Genomic DNA, 26,202 nt, shown 5'->3' with positions numbered 1-26,202 from the left:
CAGGGTAAACTCATAAATTATTCGCCCTCTATAACACTGGTGGAGTGAGATGCACAGCTGCTTGCCGCCCCCCCCCCCAAGTATTAATACATACTCTGGGTTAATTAATAAGTAAAAAGTGATTTTATTAAATACAGAAAGTAGGATTTAAGTGGTTCCTAGTAGTAACAGACAGAACAAAGTGAATTACCAAGCAAAATAAAATAAAACACGCCAGTCTAAGTCTAGTACAGTAATAAAAACTGAATACAGATAAAATCTCACCCTTAGAGATGTTTCAGTAAGTTTCTTTCACAGACTGGACAGACAGTACCGTGGCCATTTCTATATCACCAAGGAGGGAGGTGCCCAGTCTTCAGCCCTGTGTCAGGAGGCTATCCGTCTATGGGACTTCTGCACAAAGCAATCTATTCATCTCAAGGCGTCCCATCTCCTGGGAGCCCAGAATGTACAGGCAGATCACATCAGCAGATCCTTTTCCTCTTGACATGAGTGATCCCTTCATCTGGAGGTCACCAGGTTCATATTCTGAAGGTGGGGCCTCCCCAGGTGGACCTGTGTGCTACCAGAGAGAATAGGAAATGCCATCAGTTTTGCTTGGTACATGGGCACAGCCCATGCTCCCCCTCCGATGCTTTCCTGCTCCCATGGAAGCAGATCTCCTATTGTACATCTTTCCTCCAATCCTTTGGGTCCACAAAGTCCTCCTAAAAGTCAAACGAAATAAGGCAAGAGTTACTCTGGTAGCCCCAGCATGGCCACGCCAACACTAGTTCGACACACTCTTGGACCTGTCAGTAGCAGCTCCACTCTATCCAGGGCCGGCTCCAGGCACCAGCGCAGCAAGCAGGTGCTTGGGGCGGCCAACGGAAAGGGGCGGCACGTCCGGCTCTTTGGCGGCAGGTCCCTCAGTCCCCCTCAGAGAAGCAGCAGTGGTAGAGCTGCCGCCGAAGTGCTGCTGATCGTGGGTTTTTTGTTTGTTTGTTTTTTGCTGCTTGGGGCGGCAACAACGCTGGAGCCGGCCCTGACTCTATCTCCCATTCTGTCCAGACCTAGTCTCAAAGACTACAGCCGGTTGCTTCACCCGAACCTTGCCTTCTTGCACCTAATTGCATGGATGCTGCATGGCTGAATCCAGAAGAACAGACTTACTTGGAACTGGTCTGGCAGATTTTGCTAGGTAGTAGAAAGCTGTCCACGAGGGCTTCCTATCTGACTAATTGGAAACTCTTCTTGACATGGGAGTCTCTCAAGCTCTCTCTCTGTCTCAATCTTTCTTTCAGTCTATCTTGAACTACTTGCTCCACTTAAGATGCGAGGGCCAAGCCCTTCTACTTATCAAAGTGCAGTTAGCAGCCATCTCAGCCTTCCACCCACTGGTGAACAGTAGATTACTGTTCTCCCATGAAGTGACAGGGGCTGGAGAGGCTCTCTTCTCAAATCCATGAGCCGATATCCCCCCAGGGGACTTAAACCTGGTTTTGTTGAGACTCACAGGTCCCTCCTTTGAGCTGCTAGCATCATGTCCCCTGCTGTTTCTCTCTTGGAAGGATGCCTTCTTGGTGGCGATCACCTTGGCCAGAAGAATCTCTGAAATCAAGGCCCTGACATCAGAACTGCCTTACACGATATTCAAGGACAAGGTCCAACTTGGCCCCCACTTGGCCTTCTTTAGAAAGGTGGTGTCACAATTCCATAACAGTCTGGCCATTTTTCTACCAGTCTTCTTCCTGAAGCCTCACAAGAACTCTGAAGAACAGAGGCTTCACTCACTAGACGTTAGGCGTGCCCTCACCTTTTATATTGAGAGGACTAAACACTTCTGCAAATCAACACAGCTCTTCGTCTCAATAGCGAAAAGGATGAGGGGGTTCCATGTGATGTTGTCCTGAATAACTGCAGGTATTTTGGCCTGCTACATGCAAGCGAATGTCCCGCCTCCATCCATCTTAAACACTCACTCCACAAGAGCCCAGGCTTCGTCAGTAGCGTTCCTCGCACAGGTCCCAATCCAGGACATCTGTAGGGCCACAACTTGGTCATCTGTGCATACCTTTGCATTTCACTATGCCATTACCCGACAGGCCCAGAACGATGCCAGTTTCGGGAGAGCAGTGTTGCTGTCAGCATGTCCATGAACTCTGAGCCCACCTTCTGGGGTACTGTTTGAGAGTCATCTAACATGGAATGAACATGAGCAAGCACTTGAAGAAAACACGGTTACTAACCTTTTTGTAACTGATGTTCTTCAAGATGTGTTGCTCATGTCCATACCACAACCAACCCTCCTACTCTTCTGTCAGCGTTAACGGCAAGAAGGAACTGAGAGGGTGAATGGCTGGCAGCACCCTTTATACTGATGCATGCTCATGCGGCTCCAGAGGGCACTAGAGCTGGTGTGATTGATACCACTGAGGGAAAACTCCCTGGCAATAGTGTATGCGGCATGCACACACCTAACATGGAACAGACGTGGGCAACACATCTTGAAGAACAACAGTTATGGAAAGGTTAGTAACTGTTTTTTCTTCTCACTCTACTAGAAAGGTGGGTCAGAGAAAGCTGAGGTAAAACTGTGGAATTGCAATATTCTACGTTCCACAGTCACAAGACAGTTTCTAAATATTCCTATGTTGTAAATTTTTTGGAGCAAGGACTGACATAGTAAATGTGTGTACTACATCTAGTCAAATGGAACCCCTAATCATTGAAAGGGATCTCTCAGTACCACTGTAATATAAATAATCCAAAAGAAAACTTGTACATGTTAGATGTTTGCAATAGCAATCAAAATCCACCAGGTATGAACTCAATCATACGGAAATCAACCACTGTGTTTGTACTCTACTAGCTTGTATTGTAGGCATGCTTAGATGTGATGGATACAGCATTTCCAGCGGTGGATATAACAGGAATGCTGATCCCCTGAAATAGTGCCTAAAGCCTGTAATTGCATGTGTCACTCATTCCTATTCTAGTGTGATGCATTGTAACCTAACTAGTTAAGCTCACTTTTTATAAACAGGAAGCAATTTTACTTCATAAGGAATCTGAAGGAAAATATCTTGATATCATTTCTTTTTATGTTGTGCTTGCAAGGAGTTTAGAAGTGATCTCTGAGTGCTGTTTCTTCTACATAGAATGAAAGTGATGTCTTAATTCTCAAGAGAAATGAAGTGCAACAGAATTTGTACTCTGCAGTGGAAGAATTCATTCGGGAAGTAGAAGAGCTACCTCTCTCTGAGCGTTCAACTATTTTGCAGGTTGGAAAGAAACTTCTTGCTATTATTATTAAACACCTCTAATCTGCTCTTCAATTTTTTTTGAAGTTCAGTGTGTTAGAATTGGAGGTTTCAACAGCAATAAATTGAGCTTAGTGTATTACATGACTAGGCAGTACAACTTTTTCTACACCTTTCTGCTAAATTATCTCTATAATTTGATTTACTCAGTAATCACAGCAACTTGCAATACACTTTTTAAAAGTTCTAGTCATTTTTGTTCAAAATATGTAATTAGTCCTGTACTTTTACAGTGTATATGCTGAGGTTCCCTGTAGTGTTGTTTTTTTTTTTTTTTCACATGGAAAATGGGGAAGGTAGTGGGAAATTACTTAAAACCATATACAGACATATTTTAAAATATTCAAAAACAGTTCAGCACTGAAAAATGGTATCAAACCTGTATTCCTGTTTGTGGAGTTCTTTCATTTGAAGACAAAAGAATGTGAAAACTAAGAATTGCTATAATCCAAAATCATTAAACACTTTTCATCTCTGTATTAAGCCTCAGCCTTTAACAGTTTACTGTTCTGACCCATAAACCATTAGGAAAATGACCAATTGCTGATTGTTTGTAAGCAGTGTGTCCCTGTAACCCCAAGAACTCTTCATTTGGTGTTGAAAAGGGTTTAGGCAGAGCAAACCAGTGTTCAGCACATTCACAGAAACCCAGCGAAACTTGGTTTCAGTCATGCTATCTCAGTCATGCTTTCTGTAACAATTTTGTCTGATCTCTGTTAGCAGCTAGAATGTTCTCAACACCATTTGAAGTGGGGAAGAGTGGTTAGCAATGGGTTGTCTTTTCTGGGGCAGACAAACCCTAATGTGTGTGCTACTTTTCACATCACGTGTGAATGAATGTCAATCAAGAAGAAATAAGTTGTGGTGATCAAGCTCAGTTTCCCTGTAACACATGATGGCTTCGAAACCTGGCCTATGAAAGTGAGTGCTAGTATTGTATATTAGCTCATGGCCACGTAGGGCACATCTGCAATACTTTTTTCCCCATTTTTTCCTTTTTTACTCTGTTGTGATAGACACACTTGAAAATGTGACTAAGTTTTACATTTGCAAAAAATTCTTTTATAACCAAAATTTCAGTATGTTTGAGGGATTTTTAATGAAGAAACTTTATTGTAGTGAATAATGACAAGCAAATATACATTCTTCTTCATTAAGCTGTACCACTCAAGATCATAGTAACAATGAGTCATCTGAGTACATGCAAAGAAATGAGAACCCAAACTTCGGCCAACCTGTTCAAGTCTGGCACGGATCTGATCAACATGTCAATAAAAATTAGCATTAGTTGAAAACATTTGAATTGGGAGTGTTTTTAAATAGTGCATTCAGAAGTACAGTTGTATCTAAAAATACTTGTTTTTCTGATTCTGCTGCTCTACTGCAGAACTGGATGTTCTTGATTCACTAGAAAATGAAGTCATATAAAGAGATTATCTGGGTCTGGCATCATTGGAAAGAATGAAATGTCTTGATCTAATAGTTTCAAATTAGAATAAAACTGATTATTTTCCTAGCTGCATTACAAAATTGTGTTTCTTTAGCTCCACTAGGTGGTAGTCTTTAAACATTTTTTAGATTCTTCACCAGAATAGAATTGCAGCGAGATTTTTTTCAGATAGTTAATAGTGTTTTGAATGTTGAGTGCATTCAGACCTTCTCCTATTATTTGTGTTCAACAAAATAAACTTTTTTCTTGTTCTTTAAGATAAGTCTGCTGACAAACTCAACTAGTATTGGAAAACGGAGGGTGAAAGACTAAAATAATACTTCCAAATGCTAACACTGCCTTCGTTATAGACTAGTCTAACACATAGCTGCTTGGATTTTCAGTTACTGTGTTTACTCAGTAAGAGCAATTATGAAGAAATAAGATTCAATTTACAGGATTTTAACAGGAAAGTTTTCCTTGATAGCCTGATTCCTCATACAGATTATTTCTTCTAACTAGTTTTTCAATGTGACTAGTTCCAGACGTATTTATTACAGGTTTGGGAATAATAGTGCAATAAAACTATTTCAGTTCAGAAAGTATGTTGTTACACAGACCTGTTTTCAGGTGCTAAGTAGCACTCTGAAATTAATTTTCTTTTCCAGATGAAATGTCTGTTTTGTTTCTGTCTGCTCTCAACCCAGAGGTTACTTCTCCAATCTCTTCACCAACCCCTGTGCACAAAATAAATTGTGGTAAATTCTTGTCCAGCTGTTCTTGAGAAAGTGTAAAAAAGCGTTTTCATTAGGCAGAAATTCTTCAGATGACTTTTGTGTATTCAAATAATTCAAATGGCTGCTATAAACTTGTCATAGACCTACCCCTTAGTTAAGAGAAGCATATTTTGCATATTTGAAGAGGTCTGGTTTAGAATGAAGTAGTAGAAAACCATCTGTTATGCTTGCGTGAATCTTATTCACTACTATCACAGTGGTCAGGCACACTTTTAAATAACAAAATAAATTCAGTGTCCCAAACTGTAGCAGTGTTGCATGTTTTAATGTTGGGAAGTTTATTTACGGTCCCTACCACAGCTAGAAATCTGTTATGCTGCAGATTTACAGTATAAGAGTCTAATTGTAAAAATATAATCCTATACAATGCTAGGTACATGTAATGAGGCTATTCTAGTTGTTGGAATAAGTATTTTCTGTCTCTTGTGTATCTAAATTCTCAGCCATCCTGTTGCATAATTTTTTTTTGTATTACAGTATTATATGTTATCGTATCTTGTGCATTCAACAAAGATTTACATCTGGTACGTTAACCTTGTAAGTTATGTTGTAGCAATGTTAGTATATATTATTGTTTCAAAATCACTGGGGAACTGGACATGATCAACCAATCAGAATTGTGTGATCTACACCTGCAAGAAGGTAAGGAGTCAAAAAAGGCTGTTATTCAGGAAAGGGTACCCGGCTAGTCTCCTTCCTCTTCAGTCTTTTTTTTTACCTCCTGAATGTATAGGTGATGCTTCAACCTTCTGATCTATGAAGGACAGTTAAGAGACAACTATGTTATGAAAGATAATTGGAGGGGATAGTTTGCCTATAGCTAAATCCAGGTCTGAGGCACTGGCTGAGACTCCCCCTAGGAATAATCTTCTTCCCATGCTGCTGCCTCTTTCCATTCACAAGTGGCATGGAACACCTCTGCTACGTTTGGGTAAGGCCTCTAATGTTGCCACCCTGTGTGTGTGTGGGGGGGAAGCCCAGGCTTCGCCTCTGCCTGTCCTCAGCTATCACTGGTGTGATGGGAGAACTTTAGCTATAGGCTCCTCTGTTCTCTATAGCTTCTGGTGATCTTGGGCTCCTTTCCACCCCATCTCATGTAGCAGCTTATTCCTAAGAGGGAGGTCTGGATCAGGTACATACATGCCTCTACCCTGGTTTCTCTCCAGCTTGCTCTGTCAGCAGCGAGGGTAGTGGTACCAAACTTTTCCTGTCACACTCCCCTCTTACCAGTAATGGAATCTGGCTGCATCCCCCCTCCATTACTGCACAGTTGGCTCAGCAGAGGAGTTTGGGTGAAACTGGGCCTGGGGGAGCAACTGGGGCTAGAGATGGAGCTGGCCTGGGGGTGGAGCGGGAATGAGGGCAGAACTGTGGCTGGGGGCAGAGTGGAGCTGTGGCTGGGGGTGGAGCTGGTCTGGGCACCTCGGCCTTGAAAGTTCCTCCATGCCTCCTAAGGGGGCATGCCACACAGTTTGGTGACCACTGAGCTAGGGGAACCTCTTAGTGACTTCTGCCACTTGCAAACGTATAATGGCAGGCAGCTGCCTAAGTTCTCTGCTACAGCAGGAAGCCTTATACAGGTTGCCCTTTCCTGTGGTTCCTGTTGTGCCATTGGGCCCTTTGTTGTGATAGCCTTGGGTTCTGCCAAGGGTACCCGACCCCTTTACTGAGCAGGTGCAGAGCCAGCCTCTTCTGGCTTCATACAGATCCATGCATTTCTTCATCCACAGTGGGTTCTTTGCCTGCTTTCTCCATTGATTGAATCCACGGCAATGTGTGTATGTGTGTGTACGTGTGGGGGGTTGTTCTGACTGTAGTCGGTTTACGTTGTATGGGACGGATCATCAGTCAGCCAAGGGAATCTCCTTCAGCATACAACAACTTTCTGAGTTCAGTGCTTCATCCCTCTTTCCTCAGTCCCAGTTTTAAGACTCCGATCTGTGCTCCCTCATCAATTTCCCCTTTCCCGCCCTCTTGATGCTCTAGTCCCTCTTGCTCCCTGATTCTTGTGGAGAGACCCTGTTGGCATGCCTCTTTGAATCCTGGAAGAGGACAGCTTGCTGGAGCCGTGTTAGTGGGAGAGTTGGGGTGGCAGTGTGAAGTACTATGCCTCTGATCAAGCAGAAGCTCTTATTGCTAGGATATTAGCATCTTTGGAGGAAAACAGCCATCTCTAAGAGATGCTGTACAGTTCCCCATAGTGTTCCCTTTTTGCAAGGTTGTCACTGTTGGTAAGTGTCTTACTTCTCCCCAAGTGGCCAATAAGTATTTCTCTGACCTTAAGGTCAAAGTAGTGGGTGTCGCCTCTAAATCTGCTCTGCCTACTTTCTCATCACACCAGTGATGCTATTCATTCATAGAGAATCTGGGCCAGATTTGCAGTTGCTCTCCTTGCTGTCCTGGTTGTCACCATTTAGCATTGATCGCTCGAGTGCTGCAGTCTGGTCTTAGCAACTGGGTCACAGAGCTGACTGTCAGGGCCGCAGAAGTGATCAAGTGGTCATTGGAAGACTCCAGGCAAGTGACATAGTTCTTGTGTAATGTCATTTTTGGTAGTGCCCAGTTGGCCGTCAGCTCTGTTGGTGTCTCCAAGCTTGGCTGCAGGCGAGTTTAGCTCTGGGACTAGAAGGATGACCTACCTGCAGAGATAAAGCTTGCTGCCAGATTCTTTTTAAAGGAGCTGAACTCTTTGGAGAAGGCCTTGGTAATATAACCTGAGCATTTTGAGGCCTAGGAAAACCCATTGTCTCAGTTTCCAAAACACCCTGCATCAAGCAAGCCTTTCAGCCTCATTCTCTCATGGTTATATTAAGTCCTTTTGATGCAGGGAACAATCTAGACAAGTAAAATCAGCAGTTCACCACCTTTAGAGCTCATGGTAGGAGCTTGCAAGCTGATGGGAAGGTGTTTAGCACAAAAAATACTGTCAGCCATTCAAATCCCCTTTTTCGGGGAGCACTTTATCTTTTGGTCAGAGAAAATCAAATGCCATCATCAAAAAGGAACGCACAAATATTCCCCAGCATGGAACTTCTTATCTAGGTGCACAACCCTAGGTTCAGAAAATAGCTTTTTGCCAGGATGTATCAGCAGAGAATTGACCTAGCATTTTCTTCAATTTATTTGTCAGATCTTTTTTATTTAAAAGTGTGGGTTTGCTCCCTAAGCTTTGGCCTGAAAACCATCTCTTTCATGCTGACTTAGTCGTCTCCCCGTCCCCCCCAAGTTCCATATACAGAGGGAAACTCCACGTTTCAAGTATTTATGTTGTATTTAGATTGAACTGGAAGTTTCAGGATTGGAAAAGCTGTGTTTATTAGGGTCTTGAAAATGCATGGGGTAGGCGCCTCAGATACTGCAGTTTCTGTGTGGGATTGTTCTCTTAGATTATGACCAAAAGAGCTCAGGAGAGATTTGACTAGAGACCTGTGTCTCCTGGCATCAGTTTAGAATGTCAGAGCTGTTATGTGGTTGACACATCTCACGACCCACTTGTTCTCTGCATTTGGACCGCTCTGTAGGGAGCAATCTAAGGTGAGCTCCTTTTTTCTTAGTACTATTGGTCACATCCACATCCAGTTCTTGGTCACAGGGAAGAAGAGATTTGAGAAAGGGAAAATTACTTTATTGTAGTCTCTTCTCTCTCCCGCCCCCTCCCCCCACCTATGAATCCTGCTTTCCTCTCGCCTGTCTTTTGTATGCTATTAGATATGTCTGAAAGTGCTTGATTGGAAAGGCAGGAGCCTGGTTATGTAGATGCCACCATGATTCACAGACTTTTTGACATCTTACCTCTGGCAGGTGAGAGACATAGCACAGCCAGTTCTGAGAGGAAAGGAGGAGACGACACACTTAGTAGTGAATAATAGTGTAATTTGCAACTTGAATAGGGTGTGGGTCTAGATTTTCAGAAGTGAAAAGTGCTGTAGTGAGTCAGCACACAAGCTTAATTCTTTCATTTGTGATCATACATTAAATGTCTTTTAACGGCCTATTTATAGGACGTCCATCAAGTTCTTTTCTGTTTGCATACCTGCTGTTTTTTTTGTTTTTTTGTTGTTGTTGCTTACCCTGTACAGGAACTGTCTGCTTCCCTGGAGGCAGTATATGGTCAAGCTAGTGAAGCAGATGACTCTGAGGAGGCATTTCAGCAGTTTTTTGAGTGGAAGCAAACTAAACGGGAAGAATTCAGTCGTGTCAGAAGTGGTACAAATGCTTCCCTACAGATTCTTGCAACATGGTTCAGTGGCATGATAAAGGTAGAACAGACTTTACTTCTATCCTGTAATGTATGTGAAAAAGACAGTTCTGCATGCAGACAGTAATCTTGTGCAATAGATGTTTGTGCCTGATAGGCTGACATTACGGGAGAGCTAAATACAAATTTCCATAGTTGTACTTATGAAGAGTGTGATTTGCTGCCAGTGTTTCAGTGCAAAAAGGACAGCACTCAGTGAGGACCAGATTACTATTTTAGCTCAGTACCTAATACGTATTGGAGTCAGCTGGTACAAAATACAAATGCATGCTCTTGGGTTAGAGGACATGTTTTGTGGTTCAGTTAAGTGTTTTCCTGGTCTGACCTAATATAAGCATATCATGGGGGGAAAAAGAACTGCTCAGTGCATTAAAATAATCTGTTCAGACTTTTCTGATGATTAAACAAAAACATCCTCATTGCTCCTTTCATACTACTTTTGAACTAAAGACTTGAAGGTAAATTAAAGGAATCTAATCAAACATCGGTGCTGAAATAGTCTGAGGAGAGAGAAACAAAAACAAGGATTACCAAATAAAAGAACAGGCTGTTTGTGATTTTAAAATGCTCTAGGTACAGATTACCTTTTTCTTGCCTTGAATGTTAGATGGAGGAATTAATTCAAATTGGAAGGTTGTTTGGTATTCTGTTTTTATGTAGTATTGTTCCTGAGCTGATGTGCTGTTTTAATGCTATCTTATAGCTTCTTACAACAGTGCTTAGTCTATATCCAGCAGTTTACTCACAGTACATTGGGTAGGGTTCAGTTACCTCCCCTTCCTTCTCCACCCCCAAAAGAAATCAGAGAATCCTCTTTAGAACTTTGCCAGATCAGAATACTGACCCTTGTACTGCTGATACAAGATGATGTGCTTTAAGTGCATATCAGAAATAGAGCGCTATTTTGTTTTACTGGCAGTCAGTTTTATTTTCCTTGTTGAATTGTGGTAGTGGGTGCCGTAGAGGTTTAGAAGATGCTGCTGAATGGTGCTGTTGCAGCATTTTCTTTTAAGCTCTTTGGAAACTAGTCAATAATATTGTGGAGCAGCCTTTTGAATATATCTACACAGCCACTAAATGCCCGTGGCTGGCCCGGCTTGCAGGACTCAGGCTGTAAAATTGCTGTGTAGACATTCAGGCTCTAACTGGAGCCTGAGTTCTGGACCCCATGAGAGAAAAGGGTGCCAGAGCTTGGGCTCCAGCTTGAGTCCGAACATGTACATCATAATTATACGGCCCTGCAGCCTGAGCCCTATGAGCCAGTTAGCTGACTCTGGTCAGCTGTGGATATTTAATTGCTATGTAGACATACTCCGTTAGTCTGGAAGGTGTCAGGCAGTGGCTGCCTGAAGACAACTGCTTCTTAGGAGCAGTTGGACAATGGGTTGGGGCCAGGGAGAGGTAAGACTAAGACAATAAAAATGACCTGAACTTCCAAGGATGATTTAAAAGTGAAAAACGCAGTCTGCTTGGATGAGGAAGGAGAATATTATGAAGGTGAGCCATTTATTAACCATTAATAGTTTCAGCCACTTAGGCCTACTCCACACTATAGTATTTTACTACGCCTAAGTACTGCTGTGAACAGTTGGGTTACCTGACATGGTGAATGCTTTTTTGGTAGTCAGTATAGACTGGAGTGGGCTGCATTCAGCATGATGTCAGTTAACATAATTATTCACAACTGTGTTGAGTTGCAGTTCAAGTGTACCAGACCTTAGAAACACAGTTACAGTTAAAGCAGTTTTAGTTACGTGACTGATATTATGTATGATCCAAAATAGTAATATTACCAAGGGGTATTTTTGTGTGCTGGTGTGACGGCACAAGCTGATGCATTCATTCAAATTTAAACTCTGAAAATAGTCCAGGGAGTTGGGGAATTTCCAGATTGATGTAGCTGTGGTTTTGGATGGGGGAGGGAGCTTTCAGCCCCTAGACCTTTCATCAGCTTCAGATGTGATTCCAAGATTTCTCCATTGCAACTGGCTGGATATTACAGTTCCTGTTTTTGTGAAAAAAGGGTGACCAAACTGGACAGAGAAACTATTTGAGTTTTTGTTTTTGTTTTGTTTTTTAAGTTCCTTCAAATGTTTACTACTTTCACTGCAAATCCATTCTTAATATGAATCCATGTCTGTTTCCATGAAACCTACAATGAAAATGGCAGACCACAGCAGAGACATTGTGGCTATCATTTTCAGAGGTTGGGTGGTCATTTTCAAATGTACTACTCCTGACTTTTTGAGCCAATGTGTTCTTCAGGCCTGCATTGTTACATACCTACTATAATTTTGTTACATACCTACTATAATTTTAGCTTTTTATTTTGTGAAGTTCTTAAAATTAAAGCAATAACACATTTTCAAGATCTGCAGTTATACTGAATATACACTGTTATGAGATGGTTGATTGAATGAATCTGAATAGGGCAAGTATGTAGTATAGCTTTGTATCTCTGGTGCATATGCTGTGTATTAATTACAGAGATCAGATTCCCATGTTAGTGTGGTCGCTGCTGTTAATTTAATACTCCTACATGCACAGTGAGAGAGAAAGCTATTTATCTAAAATATTTGGCATTGCAGTTAATATTTGGTGTAGCCACAGGCTAATCTTGCTCTATTGATTTATTCTCTGCTCTATAGCACCCTAAACTTCATGCACAGGGGCAAGTTAAATTGTTTTCTTTGCAGGAAAAGCCTGTGCTTCATGTTGTGCACATCTAGGAGTTCATATAGCACAACAAACCAGTCACTTGTGTGCTCCTGTACTGTGATCTCTGGAACAGCCTTCGGTGTAGGAAGTACAGAATTCCTCCTATTTCGGAATAACACCTCGAGAGCTCCTTTACCTCAGGGCTCACTAGAACGTTTTAATTTTGGAAGTATGCAGCTCTTTTCATTCCCCCACACCCCGATCCACCAGCTGTTAAAATGTAACATGGACCCCAAAATACATTTGTGCACAATCTGCTTCTTATTTTTCATTAAAAGGGTTCAGCTGCTTAGTTCACTTCACTTAAAAACGACTTGCTTACAAAATCAGACATAAAAATATAAAAGTGTCACAGCGCACTATTACTGAAATTGCTTACTTTCTTATTTTGCCTGTATTAAATTTTAGTTTGTACTGTCTTCGCTAGTGCTGTTTATGTTTCCTGTTGTTAAAACTAGCAAATATCTAAATGAGTTGATGTACTCCCTGGAAGATCTCTGTGTTCCCCCACGGGTATGTTTACTCCTGGTTGAGAACCACTGGGCTAATTTGTTAGTGAAAACGTTTTAATCCTGTGGTGATAGTACATGGAAAAGCTGCGCTAAGCACAGTTTCACCACACTGAGTTCAGTAACCAAGCAAGCTCTGATTACAGCCTTTGTTTCTGTAATGAAAGGTCTGGGTAATAGAATACATCAGCTATCCATGTGTCCATTTCACTTACAGTTAAGCACTATGCAAGAGCAAGGTGTGCATTCCTGGGCTATTGGTACAAAACTTGTGTTTTGTTAAGCATGAGGCAGAAACAAGCATCTTTGGCCACTTTGCACCAAAGGCTCTGAAGTGCTTTTTGCTGTTGGAGCTTTTTTAAAAAAAAAAATCTTACAGCAACTTAGAGCAATTAACAGCTTCAGAAATATTTCTTTCTTTCTCTCTCTCTCTCTCCCCTGCAAATATATCTCCACTATCCTTTTTTCACATGTGGCAAAAATTGCGTAATTTAGCTTTGATGTGGCTTTATCTCTTTTTTTTTTTTTTTTTTGGATTTTTACAGAGGGAGAAGCCAACTAACAGCTGTTTAAGCATTACTAGATGTTGTCAAAAGGTTTCTCAATAATGAAACCTAAAAGTGCCTGTGTAGAAACATGAAGATGGGGAAGGGAATGGGTTTAACTGAAGACATCCCCTTTATTTTTCTCTGGAAAGATGATTAAAAACACAAAATGAAAGGCTCTGTCAGAGAAACTAAAGGGTTGTTTAACCCAGTTGTTTTCCAGACTACTGTACCCCTTTCAGGAAACTGATTTGCCTTTTGTACCCCCAAGTTTCACCTCATTTAAAAACTATTTGCTTACAAAATCAGACACAAAAGTACAAAAGTGTCACAGCACACTAACACTGAAATATTGCTTACTTTCTCATTTTTACCATATGATTATAAAGTACATTTTGACCCTCAGGTTGAGAAAATCTGATATAGTATCTAGGGCAGTAAAAATAAATTGTATGAAATTTTAGTTTGTACTGACTTCACTTGTGCTTTTCATGTAGCCTGTTGTAAAACTAGGCAAATATCTAGATGAATTGATGTACCCTCCGGAAGACCTCTGCTTACACCCAGGGGCATGCATACCCCTGGTTGAGAACCGCTGGATTAACCTACCAGTTTTGTCTTGGTCATTTTCTGTTTCATGGTGTGAGTGAGAAAATATGTTGTTTTCAACATCAGAGACTCAACAGGTGATGGATTTGTGATTCCTCTGCCACTTACATTAGTTTTAGTTTGTAATTTAGATAAAATCGGGATGAGGTTTGGAAAAAAGAACCGGAGGGAGGCAGGATTCAGTTTACATTTACATTTCAGTTTACATCTAGTGATGAGGCACAGTCTATGGTGTACATTTTCTAGGAGTTGTATCAGCTACAAGTCTCAATCAGCCAATAAGAACCTGGCATTAGACTCTGATGGCCTGATTTCCAGAAGCGTTTGGCATTTGTGCCGAAGCCCTGTTTTAATAGGAAGTACTAATTCTTTGCTGGTATTGTGCATTAACTTGTAATTATAGCATTCAGTTCTCTTTCCCCTCAAGTTTTTTGACCTGACATCAGAAGTATCTTTGAAGTCAGAAGAAGTGGTTGGTAACGTGGATGAAGTTCTTGAGAAGGTTGAGTCAGATATCTGCAAAGAGCTGGAGATTTCTCTAGTTGTAAGTTCTTATCTCTATTTGTGCGTACTTCTGAATGTTTTACACAACTCTGATCCCAGTTACAACTTTTAATTTATGTATGGGTTGCTATTAATCATTGCAACTTAGGCAGTATCTTTTTCACAGAAATGAGGTGGAGAAGGTGTATTAAGTGTTACATAGGTTGTCCTCTGGTGATGTAAGTGCCAGCATTGTACAGTGGCCTGAGCATAGGAGTGGGAACTAGGAATTCCTGAGTTGTAATCTCAGCTCTATCTCTAGCTTGCTGCATTGCCTTGTGAAAATCAGTGCCCCATCTGTATAATGGGAATAATACTTCAGAGTGCTGTTGTTAAGTTTAATGTAAGTGTGCTCTGAAAATGTTAAGTGCGTTAAGTATTGTAGTAATTTAGATAATTTAGCCTGTTTCCATGCTAGCTCTTACTACAGTATATTCTCCAGTGCTTTGTCCAGTCTTAAATGGTTTCCACCACCTCTCCTTAAAGACTTACTCCATTCTGCTCTGATTAGGAAATGTTTTCTGACGTTCAGCCTAGTTTTATCACTTCACTTATTTGTCTTTCATGATAAAGAGGATTGCCCCATTCTCTTCATTTTGATAATTCTTCTCTGAGCTCCTTGCACTGTCTCAACAGTACAAGTCCCTGCTGTACCAAAGAGAAACAGCCAGGAACAGAAATTGAATCAGTCTCTTGATAACATAATGCTACTAGAACATCAGTTCAGTCAACACTTATTTTGACTGCAGTCTGCAACAGAGCAGGTGACTTGCTTTTTAGAGGTGAAGATGATGCACATCTTGACATTTAGTATCCATAAAAACTAAGCTGTTAGGCTTTCTTATACAGTACAAAATATAACATGACAAAAATGAAGCTTTTGTATGGAAATGCCAATCAGTCTTTATTTTACTGCAACTCTTTGGTGAACTTGTAAGACTTGTGAACTTTCCATTTCCAGTCTCCTCAAGAAAAGAGATAAAAATCTGACATTAGAGCCATTCCATTAACATTGGTATTTTCAGTAGAATTTTATATCGTAGATGTTGACACTTACAAATTGAGAATAACTGCAAGCCTTTTATCTACTTCTTATGTGTAATTCAACCCAGGCGCAAGATGAGGCAGATAAGGAAATAATCTTAAATGCTTACAATAAAGTTATACAGAAGATCCGTCAGGAGCAACATCTAATCACTGTAGTACAGAGCAAGTATTTAACCAGTGTTGAGGTCAGTTTACCCCTTTACCTGCTTGTCTATCACACTGTTCGATATTTTCTGAACTCATTTCTTTTTTAGGGTGTTCTTTAACATTTCTTTTTATATTGAAGATTATGTGTGTCTGGTTCTGGTGGTAATTTGCTTTTTATTTTGGAAATAAGAACTGCTGGTCTCCTATTCTTAACTTAAAATTTAGAAATGCTTTTTATAAATGAGCAACTTAAGATCTGAGTCTACAAACTCTTTTTAAAAATTCATGAAGTATAACTTTAAGGAGACTGTTGGTAGATGACTTTTTCCTGAAAGATGATTTTAAGATTGTACTTGTAAAGAAGCCTGCTCCTTTAGGCAAGTAGTAAACTGTCCTACAAAAACTAAATTAAATAGTAGACTTCAGCCAGTCTTTTCTAAATGTATTAGGACATGTATGTAAATACATTCACTAACTATTTCATTTTTTAAACTTAGTTTAAAAAGCAGATTGCGGAATGGTTGAATAAAAGCCCCAACATTGGCAATTTGTTCTCAATTAAGAAGACTTTGAAAAATGTAAAGGCACGACTCAGATGGAAGTTGGTTGAAAAGAGCAACTTGGAAGAAGTATGGAAATGTTCCCCCTTTTTTTTTTTATTTGGAAACATATTACAGAGACATTAAATTGCTTATCCCAGTTAAGTGGTAACCAGTGGTTATAGTTTGCTAGATTGGAGATGTTTCCTTTAAGTTCTGACTAAACAGGCATTTATTTGAAGACCAATTTTAAGTTAAGTAGTTTTGACTCAAAAAGCTGTGGAGCTTTTCAAATATATTCCATAGTCCAGGCCTGGGTAGCTTTGAAGTCAGCCCTTTTTGGGAAGGGAGAGAGTTTTGTGTAGTGACCCAGTCATATTTCATGTCATATTAAGCAAGAATATCATCTATCTTACTTTCCAGTGTTCACTGTGTGATCCCTTTCACCTTACTTGGTTTCTCAGATTCCACTTTTGTTCACCTTCCTGTGGGTTATACTTTGGTGTTCATCTGTCACTTCAGGTTTTTATATGAATATTTTGTGTCTCCCCTATTTAAGTGTGCGAAACCATCCCTGGGTGACACCACTGTTTACCTTTCTCCATTCTGAAAACTGACCACTTATTCCTACCCTTTGTCTGCTGTCTTCCAATTTTTAAAGGATGCCGTTTGTCTCTAACCTCTTATTTTACTTTTTACTGCAGAGTTCCAAAGGGATCTCATAAAACTGACTGACTTGGAAACAAAATGGCAAATATAATTCAATGCTGATAAATGCAAAGTAGTGCACATTGGAAAACATAATCCCAACTATACATGGAAAATGATGGGATCTATATTAGCTGTTACCACTCAAGAAAGAGATCTTAAAATCATTGTGGATAGTTTTCTGAAAACATCTGCTCAATGTGCAGTGGCAGTCAAAAAAGCTAACAATGTTAAGAACCATTAGGAAATGGATAGATAATAAGACAGAAAATATCATAATGCCACTATATAAATCCATGGTGTGCCCAAACATTGAATACTGCATGCAGTTCTGGTTGCTCCATCTCAAAATAAGATATATTAGAATTGGAAAAGGGACAGAGAATGGCAACAAAAAAGATGGGCTATGGAACAACTTCCTTATGAGGAGAGATTAAAAAGAATATTCATGTTGGAAAAGAGATGACTAAGGGGGCATGTAATAGAGGTCTATAAAATCATCAATGTTATGGAGAAAGTGAATAAGAAAGTGTTTTTTACCCTTCCACGTAACACAAGAACCAGGAGTCACCCTAAGAAATTAATAGGCAGCAGGTTTAAAACAAACAAAAGGAAGTACTTCTTCACAAAACGCACAGTCAACCTGTGGAACTCGTTGCCAGGGGATATTGTGAAGACCGAAGTATAACTGGGTTCAAAAAAGCATTAGATAAGTTCATGGAGGATAGATCCATCAATGGCTATTACTTAAGAATGTCAAGGATGCAACCCCATGCTCTCGGTGTCCCTAAGCCTCTGACTGCCAGAAGCTGGGAGTGGATGATGGGATGGATCACTCAATAATTGCCTTGTTGTGTTCATTTCCTCTGAAGCATCTGGAATTGGCCACTGTTGGAAGACAGGACAGTGGGCTACATGGATCATTGGTTCGACCCAGTATGGCTGTTCTTATCTGAAAGAACAAGAACTCTAGATATATGTGTCTTACTACTCCCAAGAGTTTATTTACAGAAGACACCATCCTTATCTCCAGGAGTTTACAATCTTGAGTTTTAGATGTAGCACAGGTGAGAGTGACACACCAAAAAGTAATTGGGTAGGTCGGATGATGGTTACAGTAATGCCATCGTGCATATATTCAGTTTACACATATACACATTTTGATGTTTTCTTTAAACCACATATGCCTCAGTGATTGTGAGCACCGTAGAGTCGAGCTTTCAAGAGAGATTTAAAATGAGAGAGGCTAATGGACCAGAGAAGGAAGATGATTCCATACATAGGGAATGGCATACTCCCTGTCCCCACCAAGTGATGCTTATGGGAGAAACAGGTGAATGGGCTATGAAGACTAGCGTCCTTGGTAGAGAAAGGTGGAGCAATTACACTATAAGAGACAGAAGGTTTGGCAATTGGAAGGGAAGAGTTAAGTAGGGCCTTGAAAAGGAGGACAGAAGTTTTTTAGAACTCTAGTCGTGCAGATACCTGAGGCAGTTCAGACTTTTCCACGATACTCTTAAGGTTTTGTCTACATTCCTTCCACCGTCTCACCAGATTCTCTTCCTCTGGACTGTGAGACAGAGGAGCGATTCAGCACTCCCACCTTATCTATCACAGTCCAGCATTTAAAGATGATTTTGAGATCACTGTCTTCTCTTCTTTATTGAGCCAAAATTTCAGGGCCTTATTTCTCTGAATAGCATCACTTGCCATGCACCTTTCTTCTGTTAATTCTCCTTTCTTCCAGCATGGCAGAGCTGGCCAAAGGAATCGAGCTGATCAACCTCGTTGTCTGTCTGCAAGAAGATATTTAGTGGAGCCACAAAAAAGAAGTTCTGAGGTGATTGCTCCCAGCCCAGAGTCCTCCCTGAGTCAGGAGGAAAAGGCTCTTTATAGACAGCTTGTTGAGGCTTCTGTGTCTCACAACACCAGCCAGAACTCCCCCAGAAACACCTCCACTGCTTGGTCCTACTCAGCTCTTGGGAGTCTGGAGAGATCAGTGTTGTCACTGATTAAGAGTTCTTCAAGGGTAAGGCACTAAGTCGCCCCTAGTCCAGTCTCCCTCAAAGGGAGAAAAAAATCTCAGGTTTGCATCTCAGGTTTTTAATGGGTTAATTGAGTCGTCAGTCAAGGGATCCGTCATCCTTTCAGACAGTTGTTCTTCCCAAGAGGAGGATTTGGGATCTCTTAGGGGCAGTCCCCTCCACTTCCTCCTCAGTTCTGTATTACATGATGAGGCACAACTGGGCTCAAAACAAATTGTCGTTGCCCAGGCTAAGACTTCAAAGAGAACACTAGGCTAGGAGAGACTGATCCTCTGGGGATTCTTGCTCTGCAAAATACATTAGAAATCCAAAAAAGGCTTAAAATAACACAGGAAACAAGCACAGCAGGTCTTCAGCTCCTTGGGGGACCCTGAAGTAGGGGAACTGTTAGTTTTGGATCAGGACAACACCGAGGAACAGATGTGCTTGAAGATTGGCCTGAAGGTCGGTGGGCAGTACTGACATCTAGCCGGAGAAAGAGGACGTGAAAAGGGTAATATTTCTTCAATTCAAAACTAATAATTTGCTTTCTCCTTCAAGAAGATCACAAGGAAGAGCTGGAAAAAGGCCAACAAAGGGAAGAGGCTGAGTCTGATAGCCTTCCAGGTTCTAGAATTCCAAGATTCTCTCTTCATACTTCCTCAGCTGTGGTGTCCCTGTAAAGGACATGTTAATTTCTGCCAAGGGGAGATGTCTTCAATACCTTCAGGCAAGAAGATGGAAGCTGCCCTTAGAAGAGAATTAGAAATGTTAGCATAGCCCTTTGAGTCTCATTGGTCATCGCGTGCTTTGTGCAGCCTCAGTATTTTGATGGGATGCCCTTAAAGAGCTTTGACCCCCCCCCCCAAAAACAAACAAACAAACAAAAAAAAACATGTCAGTACTAGATAAAATATCCCTGATGATGTGTTCATGGAGGATGGAGCCATCAGTTTTGTGAGGCTGGCAGCAAGAGTTATGAGAACAAACTAAGTAGTCAGGTGCCAACTCCTACCAGTCCAAAAAGTCAGTATGTCTGCATCTGAGCGCCAACCTCCATCCAGCATGCAGGCCATCAGGCAGGATCATCCTACTTCTTAGACTCCTGGTTCAAGCAGTAGCACAGAAAACTACAACCAAATTTAAGTGCTCTTGTGACCCCATGTGCCATGTTGCAATATCACTCCTATATGGTCTGGCTGCCTCTCCATTATGCCAGCAGGGAGGGGGCTCGTCTGTTACACCACTCAGATCTGGTGAGAGGCCAGCTGGCGAGGGGTGGGGACCCCCTCATGTTGTGTGCCTCTGCCTAGTTCTGATTCTCAAAAGGTGGGGGCTTGGCCCCCTGTTTAAATGGGGGGGGCATTGCCCCCCCCCAGTCTCTAGTACCCAGGGGTTCAAGTTGTCCCATGCTGGAGGGTGTATTAGTGAAAAAGTATCTTGTGTTGTATTCTGGAGCTTCAGGCTCCTGCACATCCTTTCTTTTCCACTCTTTCCAGCCTCAATAGACAGTGACAAGCACCCTCAAGGAAATTTCACACCTTCTAGAATTATTTGCGACAGAGGCTGTTCCTCAGAGCAAAAAAGTCAAGGGCTCTAATCTCTTTTCTTCACAGAAAGAAAAAGAACTGACTGAGTCCAGGTGCAGTTAGACTTTAAGAGGCTGAGTGGATTGGAGGAGAAGACTGAATACAGGATGCAGACTTTCACTTCCCTTTTGCTACACTCTCCCTCGGAGAGCTGATAATGGACCTGGCAGGAGCTTATCTGCATAGTCGTGGAAGGCCCTGGTACCCGCAGTTCCTTCAGGATGCTTATAAAAATAGCCACTGTCAGTATAAAGTGTTACCATGCGGTCTGCCCTCCACACACAGAATGTTAACAAATCTACTGAGAGAGATAGTGTCCTGTCTGAGGAGTCTAGGGACTCAGGTGCATCTTTTCTTAAACTAAATACTTACCTCGTACAATCGTACAAGAAGCAACCTAACCAGACCTGCATGCTGTAGGGACATTTGTCTGTGTCAAACTTAAAGAAGAGCTCTCTGATTCCCTTTCAGAGAACCATCTGCCAGGCTTGATGCAGAGACAGCATGAACATAGCACAGGAAAGGGTGACAAGATTCAGGCACTGATCTCCTGGGTGTCGAGGAATGCCATGTGTATTCATCCGTACCAGCTCCTAGGGTTTCCAATCTCTTTGCGGTAGGGGTTATTCTCTGGGTAAAGCTGCACTAGAAAGGTTAAAGGATTGGTTTTAAAGGCCTGTAACAGTTTCCAACAGGAGATGGAAAGGAATGTGAGGATACCATACAGTGATCAGGTCCCTAAGTTGGTGGAAACAGCAAATCCATGTGATGGTAGCATCCTTCCTCCACAATCCAGAATCCAAAATTGTTACCGTGGATACTGATGTTGCAGGTTGCTGACACACCATGGGGCACAGGGAAAGTCATCAAGGTCAGAGAGGCTCCTGAGAAACTAATTCCTAGAGACTTCCAGGACCGTCTGAAGGAGGACCATGCACTCGCTCAGTTAAACAACTCAGTGACTATGACATACATAAAATGGCAAGGGAGCACAAGGAGGTCAAGTTTAAACACTGTAGTAACACACAGACTTCTCTGAGCAGAATGTCTCCATTAGAGAGATTCCACATAAAAGTGATGCTGAACACACAAGGAGACAGCCTCTGCAGTCAACAGATGAACCACTCAAATGGTCACTGAACCAAGAAGTTTTCCAGCTATACTCAAGTAGTTGGGGTACCTTCCTCCCGTTTACCTATTTATATCTAATCCAAGCACAAGAGCGAGAGTCATCTGTGGGGAAGGAGGTACAAGATCACTGGGGACAGATGCTTTGGCTAATCTCATTTCTCTTTCCTTCTAATTTTTCCTTACAGAGTGCTACATCCCACATGGAGGGGAGGGTAAGATCCAGAATGGACAATTGTTAATGTATTACCTTTCCCTTATTGCCCTCTCCCCCCAAATTTGTCCCACTCAAGATAAGGCGTTCAAGTATCCTTTGTGATGGCCTCTTCCATGCATGTCAGTAATATAATGGAATAAGGCTTTACCATGAAGCTTATATTTAATCTGTTCATAAGAATTTAATGTTTCCACTCAACACTGGGAAATAGTCATCTGGAGAGAGTATGCAGTGTTGTTCATCCCAGGATATTAGAGAGACAAGGTGGGTGAGGTAATATCTTGTATTTGACCAATGTCTGTTGGTGAGAGAGACAGACTTTTGAGCTACAAAGAACTCTTCCTCAGGTGTCAGAGGAAGTGCTCTGTGTAGCTCAAAAACCTGTCTCTCTCACCACAGACATTGGTCCAATAAAAGATATTACCTCACCCACATCATCTGGAGAGATGGCAGAAGCAGTTTAGCCAAGCACTGGCACCTCAAGAATAAGTCTTACTCTCTAGCCTTAGTTATTTGCAGGAAGATAGGTGCAGCTCATATATTTTTGAATGTGAGATCAATAGAAGAACTGATCTGGTAAATCTGTTACCAGATTATTTCCATTTATTTTAGTAGAGGCTAATGGAAAAATTCAAAGGGTGATGTAGTTATATTGGGCTAGGAAGATACTTTTAGCTGTCACGTTTTGGGTGGACTGGATGGTGATATGTACGGGGTGGAGATCAGAGAGGAAAGGTAGAGGTAACAGTTGAGATGAGAGATGTTTAGGGTATGGATGAGTGTTTTCACTGTCAGGATATCAAGGACAGGTTGGATCTTCTAAATGTGTAGAAGTACTAGCAAGTTTTAGGAGAATGAGGGAGGAGATCAAACTGATTTAAAATTAGAGTTGGTCAGAAAATGCAGTTTAGTCAAAACCAAAAGGTTTCTTGAAATTGTGTAGATTTCAATGAAATTTTGTGTGATGGAATTTTTCCTTTTTTTTTTTTCTGCAATGTCAAAACATCCTGTTACTGCACTTTTCGAACTAAACATTTTGATTAGGGCTGTCGATTAATCGCAGTTAACTCACGCAATTAACTCAAAAAAATTAACTGTGATTAAAAAAATTAATCGTGATTAATCACACTGTTAAATAATAGAATACCAATTGAAATTTATTAAATATTTTTGGATGTTTTTCTACATTTTCAAACATATTGATTTCTGTTAAAACATAGACTACCAAGTGTACAGTGCTCACTTAATGTAATTTTTTGATTACAAATATTTGCACTGTAAAAATGATAAAAGAAATAGTATTTTTCAGTTTACCTCACACATGTACTGTAGTGCAATCTCTTTATCATGAAAATGTAACTCTGTTGTAGATTTTTTGTCGCATAACTGCACTCAAAAACAAAACAATGTAAAACTTTAGAGCCTGCCAGTCCACTCAGTCCTACTTCTTGTTCAGCCAATTGCTAAGACAAACAAGTTTGTTTACATTTACGGGAGATACTGCTGACTGCTTCTTATTTACGGTATCACTTGAAATTGAGAACAGGTGTTTGCATGGCACTTTTGTAGTTGGTGTTGCAAGGTATTTACGTGCCAGATATGCTAACCATTATATGTCCCTTCATACTTCGGCCACCATTCCAGGGGACGTGCTTCCATGCTGATGATGCTCTTTAAAAAAAAAAAAAAAGTGCGTTAATTACATTTGTGACTGAACTCCTTGGGGGAGAACTGTATGTCTCCTGTTCTGTTTTACCCGCATTCTGCCCTATATTTCGTGTTATAGCAGTCTCGGATGATGACGTAGCACATATTTGTTTTAAGAACTTGCACAGCAGATTTGACAAAATGCAAAGAAGTTACCAATGTGAGATTTCCAAGGAAAGCGAGAGCACTCAACTCAAGGTTTAAGAATCTGAAGGGCCTTCCAAAATCTGAGAGAAATGAGGTGTGGAGCATGCTTTCATATGTCTTAAAAGAGCAACACTCCGATGCGGAAACTACAGAACCCGAACCACCAAAAAAAAAAAAAAAATCAACTTTCTGCTGGTGGCATCTGACTCAGATGAGGACAATGAACATGTGTCGGTCATCTCTGCTTTGGATTGTTATTGAGCAGATCCCGTCATCAGCATGGACGCATGTCTTCTGGAATGGTGGTTAAAGCATGAAGGGACATATGAATCTTTAGCACGTCTGGCACGTAAATATCTTGCGATGCCGGCTACGACAGTGCAATGCAAACGTCTGTTCTCACTTTCAGGTAACATTGTAAACAAGAAGCGGGCAGCATTATCTCCTGCAAATTGTAACCAAACTTGTTTTGTCTGAGTGATTGGCTGAAGTAGGACTGAGTGGACTTGTAGGTTCTAAAGTTTTACATTTTTTAAATTTTTGAATGCAGTTTTTTTTGTACATAGTTCTACATTTGTAAGTTCAACTTTCATGATAAAGAGATTGCACTGCAGTACTTGTATTAGGTGAAATGAAAAATACTATTTCTTTTGATTTTTAGAGTGCAAATATTTGTAATAAAAATAAATATAAAGTGAGAACTGTACACTTTGTATTCTGTTTTGTATTGAAATCAATATATTTGAAAATGTAGAAAACATCCAAATATATGTAAATAAATGGTATTCTATTGTTTAATAGCACAGTTAATCACGCGATTAATTTTTTTAATCACTTGACAGCCCTAGTCGTAACAAAAGTGATATTTAAATCATATTTTAGATCCAGAGGTAATACTACATTGAGATTAACTGGAGCAACTCACCTCTCAGAACTATGTACTAAAACTGCATCAGTTTACAATCTGTTCACATTCTGAAGATGGTGTTGGCAAATATAACACCTAAGGGCCTTATTGTTTAACAGTGCGATTAATCGCGATTAATTTTTATAATCGCTTGACAACCTTAATTTTGATTTGTCCGTTTGAAAGGACTTTTTGTTTCTATTTTTTTGTTTTATATTCTGAATTATAATATAAAATTTTAAAAAGTCAAAGTGAATATGTAACACATTTTCTTTCACAAAGTATTATGAAATTTTCAGGTTTGTTCCAAATTGGAACGTAAACAGATTTTGAAATCTCAGACTCCTCTGTGAAATGGAATTTGCATTTCTTTCCCCAGGTCTATTTAAAACATTTCCTATTCCAGTACATTCACAGGGCCTAATCTCCTGTTGCCAGATAGGCAAGTGTTTGCGTTCCTACTGAGCAAGTACCACTTGGCTTGATAAGTTCACGCTTAACCATGTAGATACACAAATGTTGATTTGCGTATTTGCATCCATCTGCATGGTTTTCAATATAAAGAAAAGTTTCACTGTTTGTTTCAGAGTAGCAGCCGTGTTCGTCTGTATTCGCAAAAAGAAGAGGAGTACTTGTGGCACCTTAGAGACTAACCAATTTATTTGAGCATAAGCTTTCGTGAGCTACAGCTCACGATGTAGTGAGCTGTAGCTCACGAAAGCTTATGCTCAAATAAATGTGTTCGTCTCTAAGGTGCCACAAGTACTCCTTTTCTTTTTTCAATGTTTGTGTGTCCCTCACATGTCTTTCTAGGCCAGTGTGCCTGCTCTGGGTCTGAAAATCGGACTCAAAAGTTCTATTAATGTATCTGATAGAGAATGGTTTAAAAAAATTATAGGAATCCTATGGAAAAAAAAAGTTCCTCCTCAGAGAGAAAGAGACGGATCTCCAGTGTGTGCTACTGAAGTGAACACACACCCTCCAGTCTGATTTTTTTCATCTCTCTTCCTGTCCAGGTTCTGTAAAGTTTATTTCTAAACTGAAGCCAGTGGCCAGGAACTTTCAGATAAAATCTAAATCTAGTGTAGCATCTTGTCCAGTCATTCAAACCCCTAATTTTATTGTAACAATAATTTAGACTACCCACCTGGGTGAACTGAATGCCCTTTCTAATAATTAGATTTTATTTGTGTCCAGAGGATTTCCAAAAAGGAGAATGAAGAAGATTACAGCAAATAGGTAATTTAGAAAAGCCAAAAAAGAGGTCTGATGATGTTCGTAACTTTCCTTCATCCTAGAATACTTTTGAGAATAAACTGCATTCTCAAATTA

General features: G+C 40.7%; 1 protein-coding gene across 1 annotated transcript in view; it reads left to right on the top strand.

The window, feature by feature from the left end:
- Window positions 1-26,202, top strand: part of STK31 (serine/threonine kinase 31) — a 78,857-nt gene that overhangs the window by 26,026 nt on the left and 26,629 nt on the right. The window contains exons 10-14 of the mRNA XM_077809343.1: window positions 3,141-3,263; window positions 9,608-9,787; window positions 14,595-14,711; window positions 15,823-15,942; window positions 16,402-16,533. Of these exons, the coding sequence (XP_077665469.1) occupies window positions 3,141-3,263; window positions 9,608-9,787; window positions 14,595-14,711; window positions 15,823-15,942; window positions 16,402-16,533 (672 nt within the window). The remainder of the gene's footprint in view (window positions 1-3,140; window positions 3,264-9,607; window positions 9,788-14,594; window positions 14,712-15,822; window positions 15,943-16,401; window positions 16,534-26,202) is intronic.

This window comes from Eretmochelys imbricata, chromosome 2 (genome assembly GCF_965152235.1).
Source record: "Eretmochelys imbricata isolate rEreImb1 chromosome 2, rEreImb1.hap1, whole genome shotgun sequence".
In the NCBI taxonomy this organism is placed as follows: Eukaryota; Metazoa; Chordata; order Testudines; family Cheloniidae; genus Eretmochelys; species Eretmochelys imbricata.
Note: the sequence above shows the minus strand (reverse complement) of the source record. Positions and strands in the feature narration are given on the sequence as shown.